At 44.8% G+C, this 20,363-nt stretch overlaps 1 protein-coding gene and 1 long non-coding RNA gene across 5 annotated transcripts; one reads left to right on the forward strand and one right to left on the reverse strand.

Moving 5' to 3' along the window:
• The first annotated feature begins 1,131 nt into the window (after positions 1-1,131).
• Positions 1,132-19,754, forward strand: CA6 (carbonic anhydrase 6). 2 transcript variants are annotated; one of them, XM_061347921.1, is made up of 10 exons: positions 1,132-1,267; positions 9,099-9,194; positions 11,319-11,501; positions 14,749-14,897; positions 15,306-15,401; positions 15,922-15,988; positions 16,551-16,708; positions 17,866-17,989; positions 18,462-18,560; positions 19,053-19,754. In XM_061347921.1, exons 2-10 carry the CDS (start codon positions 9,116-9,118, stop codon positions 19,664-19,666), a joined length of 1,569 nt encoding a protein of 522 aa, XP_061203905.1. In that variant the 5' UTR covers positions 1,132-1,267; positions 9,099-9,115; the 3' UTR covers positions 19,667-19,754. The 2 variants fall into 2 exon arrangements, with proteins under 2 accessions (XP_061203905.1, XP_061203904.1); XM_061347920.1 differs by lacking the exon at positions 1,132-1,267 and adding an exon at positions 7,887-8,017.
• Positions 4,918-18,067, reverse strand: LOC133209338 (uncharacterized). 3 transcript variants are annotated; one of them, XR_009724658.1, is made up of 3 exons: positions 13,436-15,287; positions 12,389-13,092; positions 4,918-4,951 (listed from the first exon to the last, which is right to left on the reverse strand). It is a non-coding gene; the product is annotated as an uncharacterized LOC133209338 (long non-coding RNA). The 3 variants fall into 3 exon arrangements; XR_009724657.1 differs by lacking the exon at positions 4,918-4,951 and adding an exon at positions 17,170-18,067 and having other exon boundaries at positions 12,503-13,092; positions 13,436-14,393; XR_009724656.1 differs by lacking the exon at positions 4,918-4,951 and having other exon boundaries at positions 12,503-13,092; positions 13,436-15,288.
• Positions 19,755-20,363: the final 609 nt, after the last annotated feature.

Consider the following 20,363-nt stretch of genomic DNA (forward strand, 5'->3'; position numbering starts at 1 on the left):
GACTCACGTGGGGTTCTGGCCACAGATGGTGTGCCAAGAGCTGTGTCCGCTCCACTGAGTCCTGTGTCTGCAAGAGAAGGCACAGCTGAAGACACTGGCACTACAGTAGCTAGAGGCAGCATTGATCAGGCATCCATGAGCAGAAGCCTGGCACTGTTCAGGTGTTGGCATAGTATTTCCTGGATCAGCAGATTTAAAACTGCGCTGTAAAATACATGTTAATGTGGAATGAAAATGCCACTGCTCAGTCATGTATCCTGCCTGGGTTTTCTTTTTCTTCAGAATTGAGCATCCCTAAGGCTATGAGATAGGGAGCCAGCACGAGTTTCAGTGGGAATTCAGGCTTGCCACCAGCTAATCAAGTGCTCAGTGCACTCTCTTAAAGTATTTCTTTCATGGTTTGGGAGGGGGGATGTATGCCTAATGGGATGGACACTGGGAACAGAGAGTTTAAGGAAACATAAAGCCACTGTAACTAGTAATCCAGTTTGACAGCCCACACAAGTACACTAACACGTTGGTATAACATGCTGATGGAGCAGATGGAGAAGAAACACAGCTCAGGCTTACAGGCATTGACAACCCAGCAAGGGAAAACAACTCTCATGATCCACATCCCCCTGCATTGCAAGGCCTAGTCATTCCTTGTGCTTTACAGACCCTAGGAAAACTCTAAGTGTAATATAGGTAAGGTTTTTAATTGCTTGCAACATGCTCATGAGCACAGAAGCTGATGAGGTGGGCCTTTTCCTTCCCTGTTTAAAGTGGTTGGGTAGGAGAGTTCGGAGCTTTGCAGAGTGTGAAATCACTGATTCAAATGCCTGAGGATGCCAAGGCAGGGAGCAGAACTACCACAGATCAGGACTTGTTTGCTGGTGCATTAGTATGCTGAAGAACCATTATGCAGTGTAGGGTGCATTGCAGGGTGTGAGCCTTCTTAGCAGCTTGAAAACACTTCCTGAATAGTCAGGGACTTCTTTCCCCCCCCAGTGCCTCCCAAAACACCTGAGGAACGTGTCTGGGTCTCTGCTGTATGCACCACCCTCATCTCCTCTATCCCACAGCTCTGCAAGTGCCAACCTGTTCATGTTTCGATAAGTGTCTTTTTGCAAAGCAGTCCTGCATCAGAGTGAGGCTTCCTGACTGTGCCACTGCACTCGAGGTGAGATCTCCGGAGGAAAGCAGGAGTCACAGCTCTATGGCTCAGGTTTCTTCCCTTCATTCACTCTGCAGATCCTGGTATTTTTAAGGAGCATTCATTGGAAAGGTAATGGCAGAGCCTGACTAATGCTGTTTCTGGTATCTATTAAAATTATTGAATGACTGTTTGAGATGTTACCTTCCACGCAGTCAAAACCTCCTCTGACTTTACAACCTTCTCTCTTGCTTCTCATCCCCCTGTTCTGTCATGCTTTTGTCTTACAGCTTAACTCTGCTATTAAACAGCACAGGGTTTAGGCACATGAGTAATTAAATGACTTGAGAAGATAGACCTGATGTCTTAATGCTTATAACTTCCATCACTTCTCTTAATTCTCCTGTCTTCTCCCAGGATTTCAGAGATGGACTGGTTAGCATCCTGAAAATGAATTAAAAGCCACCAGTTCCTGCATTTAATAGCCAGTCTGAAAGTAACTTCAGCACAGTGACTGGGGTAAGGGAAGAACCTAGACTGAATTAGATCTGTTCAGGTCCTCAAATAGAAACATCAGTTACAGCACAAAACTTAAATGAAGAGTTGTCAGTGAGTACCTGCTGCTGGAGTGACCAACCCTGCATGGCTGCAGGGACCCCATCTTGATACCTCAGTCTGATTTCTGACTTTCTCCAACTCCAGCTGGCTTCAGTTGAGTTGGGATTTGAATTTTCTATGGAAAATACTGCCCTCAGTTTCCAAGCCAGCAGGGACAGGGCAGGGAGCTTACAGACCTTGGCCAGAGGATTTGATGTCTGAGTTTCTATGAAATGGGTTCTCAGGGTTTATTCAGTCCTAAAGGGGGATTTAGTGGATGCTGAAGATGCAAGTGACATTAAACTAACTGGCCATTTTTGACAGTGATACTATGGACACAGGTTTGTGTGCAGCGATGGATATATTGCATGGGTTAATCAGTCTATATGAGTATACAATAGCTGTACTAGACAGCTATGTACTAAGCAGCGTACTTTGACTTTATTTAAGATAGAACAACTATGGCAACAACAAAAGATACAGATAAGATGGCTGGGATAGGGAAAATATACTACTTTGTAACCTCTGTAAATGCTAACCTACTTATGAAACTACTACATGCATTTCTAGGTGATGGTGAAGGGTATTTGGAAGTGAACCAATGCACAAATCAGGGTGCTAGTACCATGGAGTACATTTCCCAGCAGCTAATGATCTGTTATGGTGATTTGAGGTGAGACCAAAAGCTTTTAAACCAGCTGGATAGTAATTATTGGGACTGTGCATCCAAAGGCCATAGCTGCTCATTCAAACCATGATGAAACCATTAAGTAATTCCCTTTATAGAAGCCAGTGGGCAATCTCACATTGCCTCTTACAGGGGGTTTGAGACTCCTTGCTGAGCAGGTCTTTCCCTCTCACTTTGGAATACATTCTGCAAAAAAGGGGAAAGCAAGCTAGGAATCGATTAGCCATTATGGAATTATATTTGATATTTAGGGTTTTTTAGAGTGGAAACCTGGAAAAAAAACCCCAAACCCAGTATGAATAAACCAGTAACAACTCATTTGTTTTCTTAATGAGTGTGTAGCGCTTAATGTAAAGCACAAGACTTATCAAGCAGGATTCTCTTGCTACAGAACAGGTACAGCACAGACAGTAGGATTTAAATTCCCTTTATGTTGTCTTCCTGCCTTAAAACATTGACCTCTTTTCTCATGGGAATCGCTTTGAGCTCCTATCATCTTCCCTCTCCTTGCACAGGCAGAGAGTGGTGATAAGCAAGAGGAGGGACTGTGGGAGCTTCTGCTCATGCTGAATGTCCTTGCATGGACACTGCCTGCAGCAAAAATCCATCTGAGCAAGCAACCACTGAGGCACAGATAACTTGGGGAAAGCAGGGACTGACTTCTTGAGCTCTAAAACTGAATACATCTGTTCATAGTTTGGATCTCTGAGTCATGCAAGTCTGCTTTTATAATCAAAAGGAAACAGGGATAATAGAAACAGTCATGCCTGGATTGACCTCAAAGATATCCATATAAAACACAGCATCTGTATTAAGGGTGTTTCTCTGCACGGGCTAGAAAAGAACCTTAAGGTAGCAAACTCATACTTAAGACACATAACTTTTACTTGTCTTCCTGGACCTTGCAGTCCATGGGATATGGAGTAATTGCACCATTAAAACTCACCGAAAGCTAACACTCATAGGCTGTGAGCAGCTCAGCAAACCCACTCAGCTCACATACCTCAACACCACATACCTCAAACACAAAGGGTTAAGGAAAGTCTGGAATGCCTAAGTCTAAAAGCAACCATTAAACCTCTGTTAGAAGTCTTTATATCCACTAATCCCCCCCATTAACACAGGCCTGTGAAAACCCATCTCTTGGTCCATTACTTTTTTTCTTTCTTTGTGGAATAGATGTTTTTAGCATCGAACTGGGATGCTCTGCTGCATGGGCAAGATCCAGCTCCTCTTTTCCCCTGATTTGTTTCCTTATTTTCTGTATCTTCCGATTTACCTGTCACAACAGGAATCCCAGTTAACACTGGGATATTATTACAGTCACATTTCTTTCATTCCACCACTGTATTTCTTAATCCAGATCTGTGTTTGCACTCCTTTCCTCCCCTTCTACATCTATCAGAAAAGTCCTCCGATGTCTCCAGAAAATCACTGCAGAAGCCTTTTCCTTTGAGCAGGACCCTGACAAATCACCTCTTGAAAACAGCCCTGGTCCTGCCATGTCCTCTGATACAGCTTTGCTCAGTCCATTAGCATTAACTCTTGCTCCAGGGAAAACAAGCACAACCCTTTCCTCAGGTATGGCATCTTCATCAGATGCTGAATGAATTGCACCTTTCTTATCCCTTGTCTCCCAGCAGCTGCTCCCTACAGTGGTGGTTATGGTCTTGCATTCTGGCCCTAGGGCAGGTTCTTTGCCTGCCTAAAGAGCTGCCTGCCGTGCTTGGGAAATGGTAACCCCCTTATCACATGTACTTTTAGGGTCACTACATTCATCTGCCCCACTGAGCTACGTAGGGGTTAATGAAATACTGCTTATACAACTCTTTGAAGATGGAAAGTGCAATGAAAGGGCTCTGTTATTGTTACCATGTATGAAGAGTTCTCTACCAGACTCAAATGTATTGTGTTTGGCCACTGGATGTCACAGCTGCTCAACACACAATGCAGCTGAAATAAGAAGGGAAAAGTGCTCACCCAGCAATGGGCAACAGCCACATTTCCAGAAGCCTTATTTTTTCTGTGAGGAGTGTTTGTTTGTTGAGGGGCTTAGGGATTTCTCCTGTGTTTAGGCACTGCTAATATTGAGTGTCAGAGAGACTGAGCAGCAACTGTGCTTCTTCTACATGTTATCGCACTAGGAGATCAGGATCAAAAATGAGTGTTTTTATGGAAGGATGTGCAGATATGTATACAACACTACTAACACGGTGTCTGAGAAGGTGGACAAGTATTTGCACAGGTTGTCAAGCTGTCTTGTCACTGCATTGTTCCTTTTTCCCACCACCATCTGTTCCACAGCACAGAGCCTTGGTATGATGGAAAAACTTCTCCCAGGCCAGTTCTCAGCAGCACTCAGGCCATGTTCTTGTGTACCTAACACTAAATACAAGGGGAATATGGACCCTTCCTAATTCTTCCTTCACATTTTGGGTTTATTTTCCTAAGTAGACATCCAGAACATAAGTCACTTCAAATAAGTCACATAAGTGACGTAAGTCACTTTCAGCAAAGTCTGTAGAGCAGACCTATAAAGATATTACAAGAACCGTAATTACATTTCCTGGAAATGAAAATGGAAGAGGGATTATTTGACCATGTTCTCTTCTTTTTATAGCATCACATTGTCCTTTTTGCCACCTTGGGGAAATGGTGAGTGAAAGGCTGCTCCTGGTGCAGTGAGGCGATAACCACCCCAGAAGTGATGTGAGCATTAAAGAGGGAAAAGTGCTTTAAGATGATCCAATAGCTATACCTATGACTAAGAGTAATTGGCTGAAACTGAGCAAAAAAACATGTAAGGTGACAATGAACTGCAGGTAGCTAATGCTGAGATCTGTTAGAGCGTGAAATGGAATTTCCAAAGGGAACCTCTCTGCTTTAAAATAGACAAATCCTGCTTTTAGAACACTGGTGTAAACCTCCAGTGTCTATCCCTGACTCCCTCAAAGCCCATTTCTATCACAAAGCTTCAGTAGAATCAACAAATGTGTTTGAATTTATGGTGGGAGAGGGTAAATTTAGCCAAGCACATCCAAATACTACAGAAGAGGAAGGAGGCCTAAAGGGATTGTGTGAACTGGAGAAATGAATTCTAGTGCTTTGACTTAGAATCATAGAATAGAATCACAGAATAGTTCGGGTCGGAAAGGACCTAAAGATCATCCAGTTCCAACCCCCCTGCCATGGGCAGGGACACCTCGCTCTAAACCATATCACCCAACCTGGCCTTGAACACTGCCAGGGATGGAGCATTCACAACCTCCCTGGGCAACCCATTCCAGTGCCTCACCACCCTCACAGGAAAGAATTTCCTCCTTATATCCAATCGTTTAGAATCGTTCCCCTGTTTAAGTTTTAACCCATTACCCCATGTCCTATAACTACATCACTACTTTCACTTCTGTGCTCTCTGTATGTAGCTGGAAGCCAGGGGGCAAAAATGAGGTTTGGGGGGGGAATAAAGCATAGACAAAATTCAAAGAAGCAAGGGCCAGTTCTAAACAGGAGATGTAAAAACATTACAGGAATTGTTGAATAAAAGGATTTCATGTTTCAATCTGCACAGCTATTGCCAGCATTACTCATGGGTTTGGGGCTAGCAGCACTAGCTGCTTTTTGTTGTTATAAAACTTGTGTAGGCTCATTCCTCCAGCCTGAGCTCCGTTTGAAGAGGTTTTGGACTCACTTATGAAAACCTAGATAGCCTGATTGAAGGCAATCTTTCCATCTTACATCCAACAGCCTGCTCCTGGTCAAATGTTTGTTGGCTTGGGAGTGATGCAGCTATTGCTGCAACCCCTGATGAAATTCCTGCTGATTCAGAGGGAAAGGAGTTAACCCGTTCAAATTCTGGGTCAAAGGAGCACTGAGGTATTGAGCCAGCTACTTCAGTGCGATGGTAAGGTTTTAATGTGGCTACCAATACTCAGAATGGGTCTGAAAGTCAGACTTGAGCTGAGGTTTAGGCCAGTGAGGACAGAGGGAAGAGCCTGGGAGAAGCAGGGTTTAAAAGATGGCAAAAAGTCAGGGGAAACCGTAGAGATAAAAGTGAAGTGCATGGAAGGCAATGATGTGGGATAAAAGGCTTATTTCCTAATGCAGTCAAGGCGGGGTTGGGGAGGCTGACGTCTGTGTAACTGCATCTGTGTGAAAGCAGCCTGACTTTGTGAGGAAATCGTGCCAAGGATATGCACAGCTGAGATAACCTGACATGAGATCTTCTCACTAGCTAAAGGGTGCAGAGAGGAGTCCGGTTAGACCTACAGTCTTCTTCACCTGTAAAACACCAGTTTACTTCAAGCATGGTCCTGCTGTGATATCTGGAGTTCCTGGGCACTATATCCATACTTCTCTCTAGCAATTACATTGAGATAGCAAAAGAGGTGACTAACAAAGACAAGCATCAAGCCAGGTGTAATACCATAGACACTAAAAAAGCTATAGCTCCAAAACCAATAATGATAGATGTGTGCAATACTTCATACAGGAGAAGGTCTCCTCCCTTATTACTCAACTTGTAGTTAGAAGCTTAATATTCATTTAATGAGTTTAATTAAAATTATTCTGTCCTAACTCCAAAGCAAATTCATACTTAGTGCCCTTAGTAAATCCTGTCCCCAGACTGCTGTGCCTTCCAGAGTAACCACTAATCTGGAAGAAGCTAACTTGAGCTAACAGAGATGCTGGTTTTGGCTGTGCTGAGCACCCAGGGCTCCTGCTGATGGCAATTAAAATGTCACAATTCTAGCATGTTGCAAAAGCTCCATTAAGAATTAATTCACTGTCATCTCCAGTTCCCTGGCGCCACTACAGTCCCAAATGGGCTTCATTTCAAACCCTTTGTGCAGACTGGGCTGGCTGATCGATAAAGCACAGCTTGTCCCTAAGTGACATCCATTTAAACGCTCTTGGCACACACAGGCAGGAAGGGTGACAGGAGGGATGCTGTGATGCAAGAGTGACCTCCTCTTCTTGACTCTTGTTCACACCCTCCTGTGCTGCTGTGTGGAATCCTGGAGTATGAACAGCATAAACCCCCAAAACTTCTCCCTCAGCTAATTTCAAAGCCTGTTTACCCAACAGGATACACAAGGATTATGAAGAGCATCGCAGGGCATGTTTGATTAGTTTAGTCCTTACACAGTTCAGCGCAACTGTCAGGATAAATGACTTCTTTAGGGGAGAGAGGATAAAATTACACATTTGGTTAATCACCAATATTACAGCAGTAATAATTCCAAAGATTAAATATGCACAGCCCAAACCAGGAAAGCCTTTTAATGTTAACAATTCCCTTGCAAAGAGTCAGATTTTGAATAGAAAACCTGCTTCTGTTCTTCAGCACAGCCTAATCCTAGTAACCAGAGTTCCCATCTGAAACTCACCTGTAGCTCTCATTGTTCAGTTGCTGTTATTACATACCCTATTGCTGAAAACAATAACTGCAAATATCATTGCAAGTGGCAGGGAGACTGCAACCAGAAGTGCTGCGATTTCACTGATGTCAGCTTTCTTGCTAAGTGTTTCGTATTGCTGCCCGTCACCCACAGCCAACAACAAAGTTGTACTGCGTGTACTCTTCTCAACACCAGGTGAAAATTCCATTTCTGGGGAGATTTCTGCTCCACTTTTGTTCTTAAAGTGGGTTTATGGGTTGGGAAGCACTGCTGGCCAGAAAGGGCTGCTGCTCAGTGGGTGTCATTCTTAGAGGGAGGAGAAGGCTATTCAAAGGGAATGACATTTGCCTAGTAACAGGATACAAAAGGCAGGCAGAAGACCCATGGCCTGTTCCCTGATCTGCTGAATTACTCTTTCACTGGATCTTGGGCAATTATTTGCTCAGGACACATTTTTAGGGAAATGGAGTGCCTGAGGATGTGCAGAGCAGCTCCTGAAGCCCAGAAGAACATTTGGACGTCTGATGCCTCTTAGTTCTTATTTGATCTCCTGTATGGTTTTAAAAAGCCATCAGGGTTTCAGTATCTTGTGTCATGCCTGTGTCTTCCAGCAGCCTAAATGCTTTTTCACAACTCTGAATTTTCCAAAGGTTGCAGATCTCTCCCATTCAAAACTAGATTTTCAGTGACTAGAGATGGTGTTGAAAGCAAAATGCTTTAAAACACTAAGCTGTGAGAGCATTTGTAAACCTGGCCTCAGAAGTGTAATTTCAAAGGAGCTGTGTGCCTACAATTTTGACTTCTGGTAAGAGTGTGAAAACCAGTCCCTTAAATGTCTTCTGCCTTGGCTCCTTCCTTTGTGTGACAAGGAAACAGTTTGCCATCTCAAGACAGTGTTTGGAGCTCTGTATTAGGCATCTTTGCTTACAAAGCACTGTTTTGCAGATACTTGCAATGAAGCATTTCAACCTGCTCATCAGGAATGAATGGACAGGAAATGTGGGCAGGAGTGTGCACAGACAGCACTGAGACCACCAGCTTTGGCTGTTGAGGGGGAACTTGTTCCATTTGCACAGACAGTGGTTCAAAGGGTTGATAAAGTGCCCTCAGTATTTAAAGCTGTCTAAATAAAATCTCTCTGGGGCATCGTTTGCTAGTACTGTTTTGAATGGGTAGAAGGGCAAGATGGGTGCTGGAAGGGCCAGACCTGGAGTAAACTGGTATCTGTGCTTCCTGAGGATTTGTAAAGAACTCACTCTCCCCTTGGTTCTTACAGCAGATACAGTGAGAGAGATGTGGATCACAGCTGCCTTGTTCTACCTGCTCCTGGTGCATCCAAGCTGCTCTCACCTAGTGCACTGGACATACAAAGGTAACGCAAAATGAGGCTGGTTTGGGATCTCTACTGCTTAAGACACTCCCATGCTTTTTGTGCTGCAGAAGCAACACTCAGCTTGACTCTTTCCATTAGTGAAAGATCTTCACACAGCACCTAATTTAATGCACTTTATTGATGCCTGTGCGTCTTGAAAGTGATTCTCTTCAATGTTACCCCTTTTTACTCCTTTGTGTGGCTAGGACACATTGTCAGAGTTGGCAGATCAAGGAGGTTCAAACAATAAGGGAAACCTTCACATGTGCTTAAGTAAAAGCTGCCCTTTGGATGATCCTGGAAGGAAAAGCTTTAAAATACTGCATACTTATTGTTTCATTGTCATATCCCATGCGGTGCAGATCACTAAGAAGTGCTTATTTATGTATTTATATTCTTTATGAAATTTTATCTGATTTTCTTCCATTTCAGGAGGTTGTTTGCAGAGCTCACTGAAGTAAATGATAGTCCTTTTATGATCTGCAGTGGGCTGGGAATCGAGATAAAGCAAAGGATATTGTTGGATAAACGAGATAGTGCGATTAGGACACTAAGCTGTTTGCAGAAGTTCTCTCTGGGTTTTCTTTAGGCTGGGCTCTCTGCATGTCCTAACTCCCCCATATTTAATCAATGCCAGGAAACAAGCACCTGCAAACTGACATTGCTTCAATGAAATAAAAAGGATTAACAAATAGCAACCACTCCTCAGGTGTGGCTGTCATTGTAACTGAAAATTAGGAAGGTGAGCAAGTGGCTTTGAATTATTTCCCTTTTCACAGCAATCACCTTGCCTTCCAACCCATCTATGCAGGTTTTGAAGTCTGAGTTCCACAATCACATGAGGATTATTCCTCAGCTGTAGCTCTGTTTGTCTCAGACAGACGTGACTCTGACATTAATCAATATATCTCAGTTCTGGGCTGAAGAAGAAAAGGTTTCCTTTCTGGTTGTCGGTTACAGCCATGACAGAGATGGCATCAATATTTCTACTTAAAGTCCTAAATATAGCACTATGGAAAGGGCAAATAGCCTTGAAGGGTTCAAGCATTTGCTCAGTTTCAACAGCACCCAGTCCTCTGCAGGAAAGATTCACATTAGGGCTAAAAGGCTTAGAACCATCAGAAAAAGGATAGCATCCAGCATGCCAGGTCTCCTACACATTTACTTCCTCTATAAGGTGATCAGAGGAGGTTTTTAACATTAAATACTTGCAGAGATGATGAGCATGTGCAGGTGAAGCTGTGGCCTTTAATTCTTAGTCCCATGTCAAAGGTCTGTGTCTGAGCTAGTGACACTGAGCAGCAAAAGGAGTTGGTATTAACACTTGGCATGACCTTTAGGGGCTATTAGGCCTCGGGGCTGAAGTGGCACCAAGAGCTCAGAGTAATAAACTGTATCTTGACATTGGGACACCCAGCTCATATTCCACACCAGGATCTGCCTATCCTGGTGTGGAATGTACTAGATTCACTATCTAAGTGAATCACTTATTATTTGTTGTGTGTGCAAAGGGGGCCCCAGGAAGAGGTACAGCTCTGCGCTCAGGAGAGGGGTGGTTTTGTTAATGAAAACTCTCCCAAGATATCAAAGCCACCCCAGACCACTCCTATCCCTGAAAGCATACAAAAGATTAAATGTATTTAAACCTGGAATGGTTTGAACTCTGCTTTTATATTCTTCTGTTATTAGCAATCTTGAGTTAAAAATAGCAAATTTGCTGTTGGTTCCTAACCCTAAGGAGAGACTTTCCACCTATAGCCCTGGTCCTATTCACTCTCACATTCGTTAAGAACCTGATTTCACATCTTTGACAGTTGAGACCCATTTAAATCCCCATTTCTGTAGAAATACTGCTTCTCTTTTGGTGGAGGTTCAGTCCCCAGTGATCAGCAAGCTATTACTGCAATGCAGGCTTCTTATTTTGCACCACAGCTGTCCTGCAGACAGAATAATGTATATTTTCACTCTAGGGAAGGCACAGCAACCTTTTATTGCTGCAGCTCCTGGTGTTATAATAATTAGATTGACATACCCTGCTGGCAAATGAGGGGAGTCTTCTGACTCCTGAGCTAACAACAGTTCTCACCATGCCCTAATAACCTGGTTTGCTTCTCCTCCACACAGAAGGAGAGCTGGATGAAGAGCACTGGGGAAAGCACTTTGCAGACTGTGCTGGCAAGCGCCAATCTCCAGTTGACATCCAGAGGAAAAAAGTGAGGTACAACCCCCAGTTGCTGCAGCTGGAGCTGAGTGGCTACGATGGGCCTTTGCAGGGGGATTTCACCATGACCAACAATGGTCACTCTGGTAAGACCAGGGGGATTCTTCTCATTACCTGCCTAAAAACCAGGAGCTGGCCAAAAGCTCATTGCTGGCAAAGGAAGAGCCTGAAACAGAAATCAGGGCACAGAGCGCAAGGAGTTTAGTTGGTCCTGCAGCAGCTTGAGCTGTCAGTCACCCTTCTGTCTGAAAGAGAAGCAAAGCACCAAAGAAGCAAGTATTGCCTGACCCCATCAGTCCCATTTTGCCCCCTGAGCAAAACGGGGCTAACGCTTTGTACATGCATGGACCACTGCACACGCAGCATGCAGGGGCATCCCATGCACTGTTTCCACGACAGTGGGTGATGCTGGCAGCCAGCAGCGCAGGGAACAGGTCACCAGCAGCCAAGCAAAGGCCTTAGATGTCTTTAATGGTAGGTCTGAAAACTCACCCCTTTTATCCAAACCTCTTTGCTAGCATCCTGATGAGTTCAGGTTTGCATCATACTGGTTTGAGTCCTGCAGTGCCTCTGATGGGAGAAAGCACATACCTTCCTGCTGGGACAGCTAATGGAAGAGATGCCTGAACGTGACAGCTTTCAACTTTGAAGCTATAAAGTAGGCTGAGGTGTATCCTCTGGAGGTTTCACCTGGAAGTTCTAACACACACAGAATATGGGAAGAGCTCCCGTGTGTTCACCTGAGCACTTTACCCTAACTAGAACACAGTTACAAACCTTTTCTGGCCAGCCAGTGTCACTAGGGTGAAATGGGGTAGAAGGAGCCAGCTTTGCCATAGCAATAGGCAGTATTTTCTTCCCTAGCTCAGATATCCTGGGAGGATGTCAGGCTTGTTAAAGTGCAGGAACAGATTATTCATTTTAGCTGATTGAAATGCTATTCACACACAATGCCCTTTTTCTTTGAACTCACCTTACTTTGCTTTTCATCTCACTTCATTCTGCTCCTGTAGTTCTGCTGTTTTCCCCAATCACACAGGAAAGCACTCCAGAAACATGTGTATAAACCAGAGAAATAAAAAGCCAGTTATGTTCCTGCAAGATAATTTCTCTGTTAGACATCAAAAATGGATAAAAGGCAGATAGAGCATTATAGATTGACCCTTTCATTCCGTATAGTACAAGACTGCAGGACTACAGCAGTGAGTGGTATTTGGGGCATACCGACTCCTCTCTGCATTTAGAAAATGCATCTTTTGCAATAATAAGAAATGATAGGAATGGAGAACCATAGTTCAGTAGCAGGTTTGTGTCTGAGGTTTGGTTAGATGCAGGTCACACAAAGTACAACACTCCCTTCTAGTCAGAGGATTGGTATTTCAGTTATCGGGAAGAAAAGCTGAAGCACAGCATGGGTTAAAAGCCTTGCCTTTGGCCACAGAGCCTTGGGGCAAGGTTTATAAATTAAGAGGTCCTGGATTCCCCTGCTGCAGTCTGTAATTCATTGCCTAAATAATTCATCAGCTGGTACTGTTGGGATAATGCTTTTGGACTACAGATGAGCAACGAGAGAATTTTCTAATAGCTGCAGTGGGGAGGGAATGAGTGTTTCTGGGAAGGTGTTTGGAACACAAAGCTGGTGCTCCTTAATCCTTCAGGCCAGTCCTTTCTTCCTCTCTCTAACAGAGACAGAGAGAAACATGGTGTGAGGGCAGGGAGATGAAGTGTAATGCCTTCAGAGAAAGACCGTGGTGATTGTTTCTTAAAACCATAACTTCTGTTTGTTGCCCTCACAAGCTTAACATTCAGTTAAAGCTCTCATGTCAGCATTGCTACCCTGACTGCCTACAAATGAATTCCTGCAGGTGTAGCTTTCAGACGTGATTGAGCATGTGTATTTTCCTATCCTTTTGTTAACATCAAAACAATGGTTTTCCCATGCAGGGCATTTTAGTAAAGCACAAAGGCAAATGATTGTCCTTATTCACAGCTCCTGTGAAGTCAGGCAGGGTTTTCTTACTGGCATCAGCGGGATGGGACATGGTAGCAGTATCTCTCAGAGAAAATATTCCACTGGGCCACAGCAGAAAGCATTCAGCAGAACGGAAAGAATAGGAGATGGGTTTGTCAGCAAGATTCTCCTTACAAGCTCTGAGAAGCTGAAGATCAACTGTTTCACCTAAGAAACCAGCTTCACTTTCTCTCTAGCTGTACAATTACCAGGCTGAACCCCACCTGAGAACGCCTAGATGAGTGGGCTGTTACCTGCCTTCATGCTGTCAGCAAATATTTGCTTTAGATATCTTACAGAGGACTTGAGCTTGTCATAAACTCAGAGCACAATTCCCTGGCTGTGTTTTGTAGAAAGCAGAAACCATAGTGAGGTACTTGAGGCAAATAAGCCTATCTCTGGAAGGCAGTCAGCAGGGATCTTGTGTGAAAAGGTAGATTTCCCCCTCATACACTCGAGGCTCTTCAGGATATTACAAGGAAAGATGTTTTCATCTTGTCTGCCTGGAAACAGTTTACAAGCAAAAGAAGCTTCTCACTAACAGAATCTGTGACTAATGAATCATATAATGTGCCACATTTTGCAAGGGTAGTTGCTATTTTTTGTGACATGCTGTGGGCTTTTATTAGGATGAGGCAATTCCCATTTTCCCTCCTAGGTTTGGCATATTTATTAACATAATATATGATTTGTAGCAGTATATTAGCAGGAAGACAAATGGTTCATAGTCTCTTTGTGAATGCTCCTTGGCAAGGAGAAGCAAAGAGATTCGTCTCTACAAATCCTTCAAGCATGAACACAGCCTTTTCAAACTTAGAGGGCTCTGGCCCAGTATTCCTGTTCCTAGAAGATGCAGATTCTAGGACACTGGAAATGGTGATGACAGGTTAGAGGAGGCCACTCACTTTGTTGATTTCCATTCCCCTTTTCTTCCTTGGAAAGAAAGCAGTTAAATCTGTGCAGAACCCTGCAAGATGTGATGTACTGTGGGAGAGATGAGCATTAAAGCACTTTTAGTGCCTAATTAAAAACCCAGAGCTGCTTAGATAGGAAAGATTGCAGATGATGCAGAGGGTTGTGCCCAGTCATTTTTGTGCCTGGTTTAGTCTTTGTGGTGCACAAGCCTGAGGTCAGGAAAGATTTTATGCACACTTAGCTTTATGCTTCAGTGGTTTTCCTTGTATACTGGAGTTAGTTCCCTGAACGTGCCTATTCCTGCTTATTTCAGGAGTTACTGGCAGAAAGCACTGGGCACTGTAAGCACAACTACAAGAATGGGCATGGCTGCACCAACTGCTGTCTCCAATCCTGTTTATTTTCAGTTCAGATTGATTTGCCACCCACCATGCACATCTCCAGAGGGCTCCCTGGCCTCTACACAGCTGTACAGATGCATCTGCACTGGGGTGGCCTGGACCTGGAGACCAGCGGCTCTGAACACACCATAGATGGGATGAGATACTTTGCAGAGGTACATGTGAATGGAGTGAGCTGGAGGGAGGGTGCATTGCAGGTCTGCCAGTTGGGAAACTGGAAGCTGCAGCCCACAAAGCCTGCACAAGCAATGCAGAGGCAAGCGGGAGAAATAGGGCTCCCACCAGTGCAGGTGTTGGTGCAGTGCAACAGCTCAGCCTGATGGTGCTGCTATAAAAGACTAAAAAACCCATAGCACTAATATCCTTCAAGTCTGGAGTTGTTCCTCCACATTTCATCACAAACCTATTAAAAAAACCCCTATAGAAAGGTCTGCTTGGCTGTGCTGTAAGGCACAAGCAGCAGGAATTGGGATTGTGACTCCCCCTTCAGTCTGCACTAGGTCCTCTGAAGCACAGAGGAAGCCATTTATCACTTCTTGCTGACCCTGTCTCTCTTCTGACAGCTGCACATTGTCCATTACAACTCAGCTGACTACTCGAGCTTTGAAGAAGCCAAAGACAAACCAAATGGACTGGCTGTGCTTGCCTTCCTGTACGCGGTAAGGTTTGATGCCCAGGCTGCTGAGCAAGGCCAGTCTGACCACTGTTCATACTGTAATCACAGCCCAGATACAAACAGCCTGTAGTAGGTATGCATGTCTATCCCAAGAGATGATACCTGCCACCAGCTTGAGTAAGCTGTGCTTGTGCTTTAGGAGGACTGTTCTTCCCTTATGCCACAATACTAGCCAATACAACTTAGGAGCCCTAGATAAATTTGTCCCATAAGAAGTACACATGGAATATCAGGGGTGACAGCAGGGTTTTCCCTGCTGCACTTCAAGGCCTTGCTCTGATTTGCAAATGGGAGCACTTCATTTTGTTTAGAAGGGGTGAAAAGGGATCCTTACAGTTCACCATTCTGAAATCTACATGTACATACCTCGTATCATACCAAGATATCTGAGATAGTGTCTGTTCTCTTTGTCTTCCAATTCCTCAATTAGTCCCCCAAACTGATTAATAGTGTGCAAGCACAGGCAGGTCACTAACCTGTTCAAGTTGCTATGCTGTGTTTAGGATGGACACTTCGAGAATACCTACTACAGTGAATTCATTTCCAAACTGGCAAAAATCAGGTTTGCAGGTAAGACCTGGGAATGCTTTTCTCCATCCTTGATATTCTCAAAGCCTGTACATATGTACTGGCTCTGGGAAAATTTTACTGCTGCTTTGCTTTCCGTTACATAGCCAAGCACAACTTCACACTGTCCCTGCCCATGCAGCTCAAACATCAGCCCACACAGCAGGGTGGTGTGGAAGATGCTTAAGGCAGCAATAAACATCCTCCTGGTAGGTCTACGCATCACACTGCAGCACCATCAAATAACAACTTCCTATGATCCTTCAATCCATAAGCCCAGATAGCAGATGCTCTGCTGCTCTAATACACGCCGTTTTCTGCTAGGACTAACAGCTACTGGCAGAGCACTGAGGTGCAGCTCCCCACCACATCCAGGACCCCACGCAGTTCTGAACAACAAATAGGTCTATTGAAAGGACAGTTTATTTCCCTCCTTCATCCACTTCTGCCAGCAGTCTAATATACTCTGGGCAGAGTGATTTGCCAGCCCCAGCCCTAACGCTGCTTTCACCTTTCTCTTTGCTCCCCATTAGTTGTTAATATTCCCTCTCTGTTTCCTTTTGAGGTCAATCGACAAAGCTCCTTTCTCTGGATGTCCAGGCCATGCTGCCAGAAAACCTCTCACACTTCTACAGGTACCAGGGCTCACTGACAACCCCACCTTGCTCTGAGAGTGTGATCTGGACCATCTTTCATTCTCCAATTCTCCTGTCACACACACAGGTAAGTGACAGCTTCACCAGACAGAGCAGCTTCTCTTTCCTCCACACTTCACCTTTTTGTACAAGCTTGCTTGTCTGTTCTCCAGTGATCTGGGGAACAGCCTGGCAGAGAGGCTAATGGGGCACTTCTACAGGGCTTTTGAGGATAGACTCCTAACTGGAATTGCAGGTGGCTGGAATGACACTGTGGTGCGACTTCAGAGCAAGAGCCAGTTTCTGTATAGCAGCAGTTTACCTGAGGTCTGGTGGGCAATAACAAAGCTCTCTGCTCAGTTAAGCTCAACCATACTGAAACACTACCTAAAGGAAAAAATAAGTCAGGATCAACAAGGCAAAAACTATTGCAAGAAAGTCCAGCCCTCCCCCAAAAACCATAAAAGAGCCATTCATAAATTAAAATAATTACTGAATAATTGGCACATTTTTAAAGAGCATTTCAGGTTTTTTCTTGTCTATACTTACATTGTGCAGCTAGATTGGGTCGTATCAGGAGCAGCCTGTTGTGAGTTTTGGCTCTGTGATAGGAGAGGGTTCATCCAGGCTCCAGTGCAGGCATTACAGAGGAACTTGAGTGCACAGGAGCACTGGGCAGTAACCCCACTTCTCCCAGCAGTTGAATACCATCACATGGCAGGATCCCCTTCTCTCTGTCTGCCTTGTCAGGACAAAGGCTTTACCAGGGAAAAAGTAACACAAGTCAAATTATCTTACCTGTGAGTTGCACAGTGGTTCATCCTCCTTAATGAAACAGAAGCATTAGAAACATTTTCTTCTAGGAGAAGAACAAGATAAAATGGAGATTACAGTAGTGGAGGATCACAGTGTGTTCTCACTTGAAAAAGAAACATTCTTTTTGGCAGGAGAAAGGGTAATAGGCACTTGTGAGAACACAGTATGCTGTGGAATAGCAGCAAAATCTCCATCCATGCATAGCATCAGGTGTTAAAAACTTCCTTCAGGCAAATACCTTTATCATGAATTAACTGATAAGAGCCCTCATGTTCTGTTCCTTTCCCTTGCTAATACACAGCAAGAGACCCTGTGGGTTCCTCTGTAACTATTCGCCAGGTTGACTCCTGAGCTGCAGGATCTGCACTGCCCTTCTTGGTAAAACCATTGTCCCCATTGCCCTCCATAATAAGCCTGTGTTGCTCACAGATCAGCCTCCTGGAGAACACCTTGCTGGACTGGCAGAATAGAACACTGCGCAATGACTACCGGCACGCACAGCCCCTCCATGGGCGCGTGGTGGAGGCCTCCTTCAGATCCAAACCCACCCAAGGTAAAGGGAGTCAAGGGGCAGGACTCAGGCATTACCCAGGGAGAAGCAAGAAGCCAGCGTGGAGGGAGTTAAGTTGCAAATCACCCAAGCTAAGCATGCTGGAGCTCACCTTTCCTGGGAGTTGCAGCATCCCTGCACAGAAGGCGGAGATGGTCCAGTGCCTCTTTGCCCCCTGCTAACACACCTTGTTTCTAATGCTGCAGTGGTGGCTGCAGGTTGTGTGCCAGCCCTTTGTTTTGACCACAGAGGTGTCACACATCTCCCAAGCGGTGCTAAATGGCATACTAGGTTCAGGTGTGTCTGCACTCAGGTGGGTCCAGAAACACCCCTGGCATGGCTGGTTAACCAGGCACCACATAGAGGTGGGACATTGCCTTTTAAAACAAAGGGACCTCCTGCGAACTAGAAAGCAGGAAAGCCTACTATGTGCAGGTACTGGCCTCCTGTAAATTCAGCTGTCTGATTGCTCTAGAACAATGCCATCCAGAAGAATTCAACCTCAGGCTGGAACAAATCCAGATGCAGCTCCAAGACATGAAGAGAGAGTTGCTGAATGGAGGGAGCCACATAGGTAAGAAACACACATGTGTTCTTGAGCCCAGCTTACCTTGCAAGAATGAAGAATCCACACTCTCCTGTCCCTCATGGCCTAAATCATTAACAGGTTTGATTCTGGTATGTGCAGGTAGGATTTTGTCCCATTTCTAGGCCCTAATCTAGCTACTGTCACAGTAACTGCAGCTTTCTCCTGCAACATGTAAGCACATTTTTACAAACACTAAGGATTTTAAGCTGACAGTTCCCCTGGGGTAAATAATCATTAGCTCTCTTTTACACACAGATGAGAAGAAAGGAAGAAGGGGAAAAGAAGGAAGTTATTTTCTCAAATAGTAGTTAAGCTTATCACCATTTCAAGCCCATTCCATGTTGGTACAACACACACACCAGTAACTGTGGCTCAAGACAGCTAAGAGTGCTAGTTCCTATGGGTGTATTCTTCAGGATCCAGGCTTATTTAAAGGCACAGCTGGAGATGTAACAGCTGGCTTTTTGGTTGTTTCAGGTATTAAATCCAGCACTTTTCCATCTTTCTACTTCCCTGCGGAAAACATTGAGAGTTTTGTCAACATTCATCCCCTCCATGATATGTCTCTCCAAGCCTTCACCTTATGCTTCTGGATCAAAGCCCAGCATGCTGGCAGCCAGACTGTTCTTTCCTACTCCACACAAGAGAAGGATAATGAGCTAGTGCTGACCGTGGGCACAGATGTGGGACTGTGGATAGGAGGGCATTTCATCAGCTTCCCCCTGTACCACAAGGCACAAGATTGGCTGCACTACTGCATGACATGGGCTTCCTGGTCTGGAACAGCAAATTTATGGCTCAATGGAGCAGCTGGTAAAGCAAAGAGTATCCAGAAGGGGTACGTGAGCCAGGCTGGAGGGACCCTTGTCCTTGGGAAAGACAGAGACACTCTTCTTGGGACGTTCTCCAATGGCTTTGCAGGGTGGATGACTCACGTGAACCTGTGGAGCCAAGTTCTCAGTCCTGCAGATATTCGGGCACTTGCACTGTGCAAATCGGGGCACCTGAAGGGAGACATCATAGCATGGGGAGAAACCCCCATGGCCCTCTTGGGGGGGGTGGTTCTGGAGCCTGACACCAGCTGTCAGTGACCCCAAATTTGGGGTTTGTTCCTTTTTTATTAAGGCAGCAGAAAAATCCAAACTTCTGGCTGAGGAAACGTTAAACCCTGGATGATTTGCTTGTTTCTCCTTCTGCTTTGCATAGGCTCACTATGCCCCTGCTGGTGTTCCAGGTTGGTTTTCCAAGAGAGCAACGCCTCCAGCAGTGGGATAGAGGCAAAGAACAGACAGAACATGGCACAGTCCAACACCTTGCATTGTCACATCCCTCCCAGGAGTTTGATTTAGGCTTCCCATACACAGATCTTCCTACCTGCCAAAGAGCTGCTCTCTTGGGTCAAAGGAGCCACTTATCAAATAAAGTTTCTCTCATCCTTCACCCAGTCTCAGTTTCTCACCATCTTCCCAACATGGACCCTTCCTTCCCATTTCTCACCATCAAATCAGCAACCTTCCCCTGCAGACATCCCACAGGAAAGAGCAAGTAAAGCCCTTACAGGACAGAATGTGGCTCCTGCGGTCACTGAGCTTTGGTCAGTGGCATGCCTCTTTTCTGTAAATGGATGTAGAGACAGAGCATGGAAACAGCCACTTCGACATGAATACATCACAAGCTGGAGGGTAGGCATAAAACTCATCTTCTAAGTCAATCATGTGAAGGACTCTCCATCAACACCACAAAAGCCATGCCAGGCTGTTCAACAATTCTGCTTTTTTACAAAACAGA

The sequence above is a fragment of the Neopsephotus bourkii genome, unplaced genomic scaffold, assembly GCF_033783945.1.
Source record: "Neopsephotus bourkii isolate Nb327-2 ecotype Australia unplaced genomic scaffold, CSIRO-AGI_Nbou_v1 NB_333, whole genome shotgun sequence".
NCBI lineage: Eukaryota > Metazoa > Chordata > Aves > Psittaciformes > Psittacidae > Neopsephotus > Neopsephotus bourkii.

Coding starts and splice junctions, on each gene's coding strand:
- CA6 (XM_061347920.1), top strand. CDS start 7,927: ATGTCAGCTTTCTTGCTAAGTGTTTCGTATTGCTGCCCGTCACCCACA. Junction 16,709..17,865: donor TTCTCCTGTCACACACACAG/GTAAGTGACAGC, acceptor TGTTGCTCACAG/ATCAGCCTCCTGGAGAACAC. Junction 17,990..18,461: donor CAGATCCAAACCCACCCAAG/GTAAAGGGAGTC, acceptor TGATTGCTCTAG/AACAATGCCATCCAGAAGAA.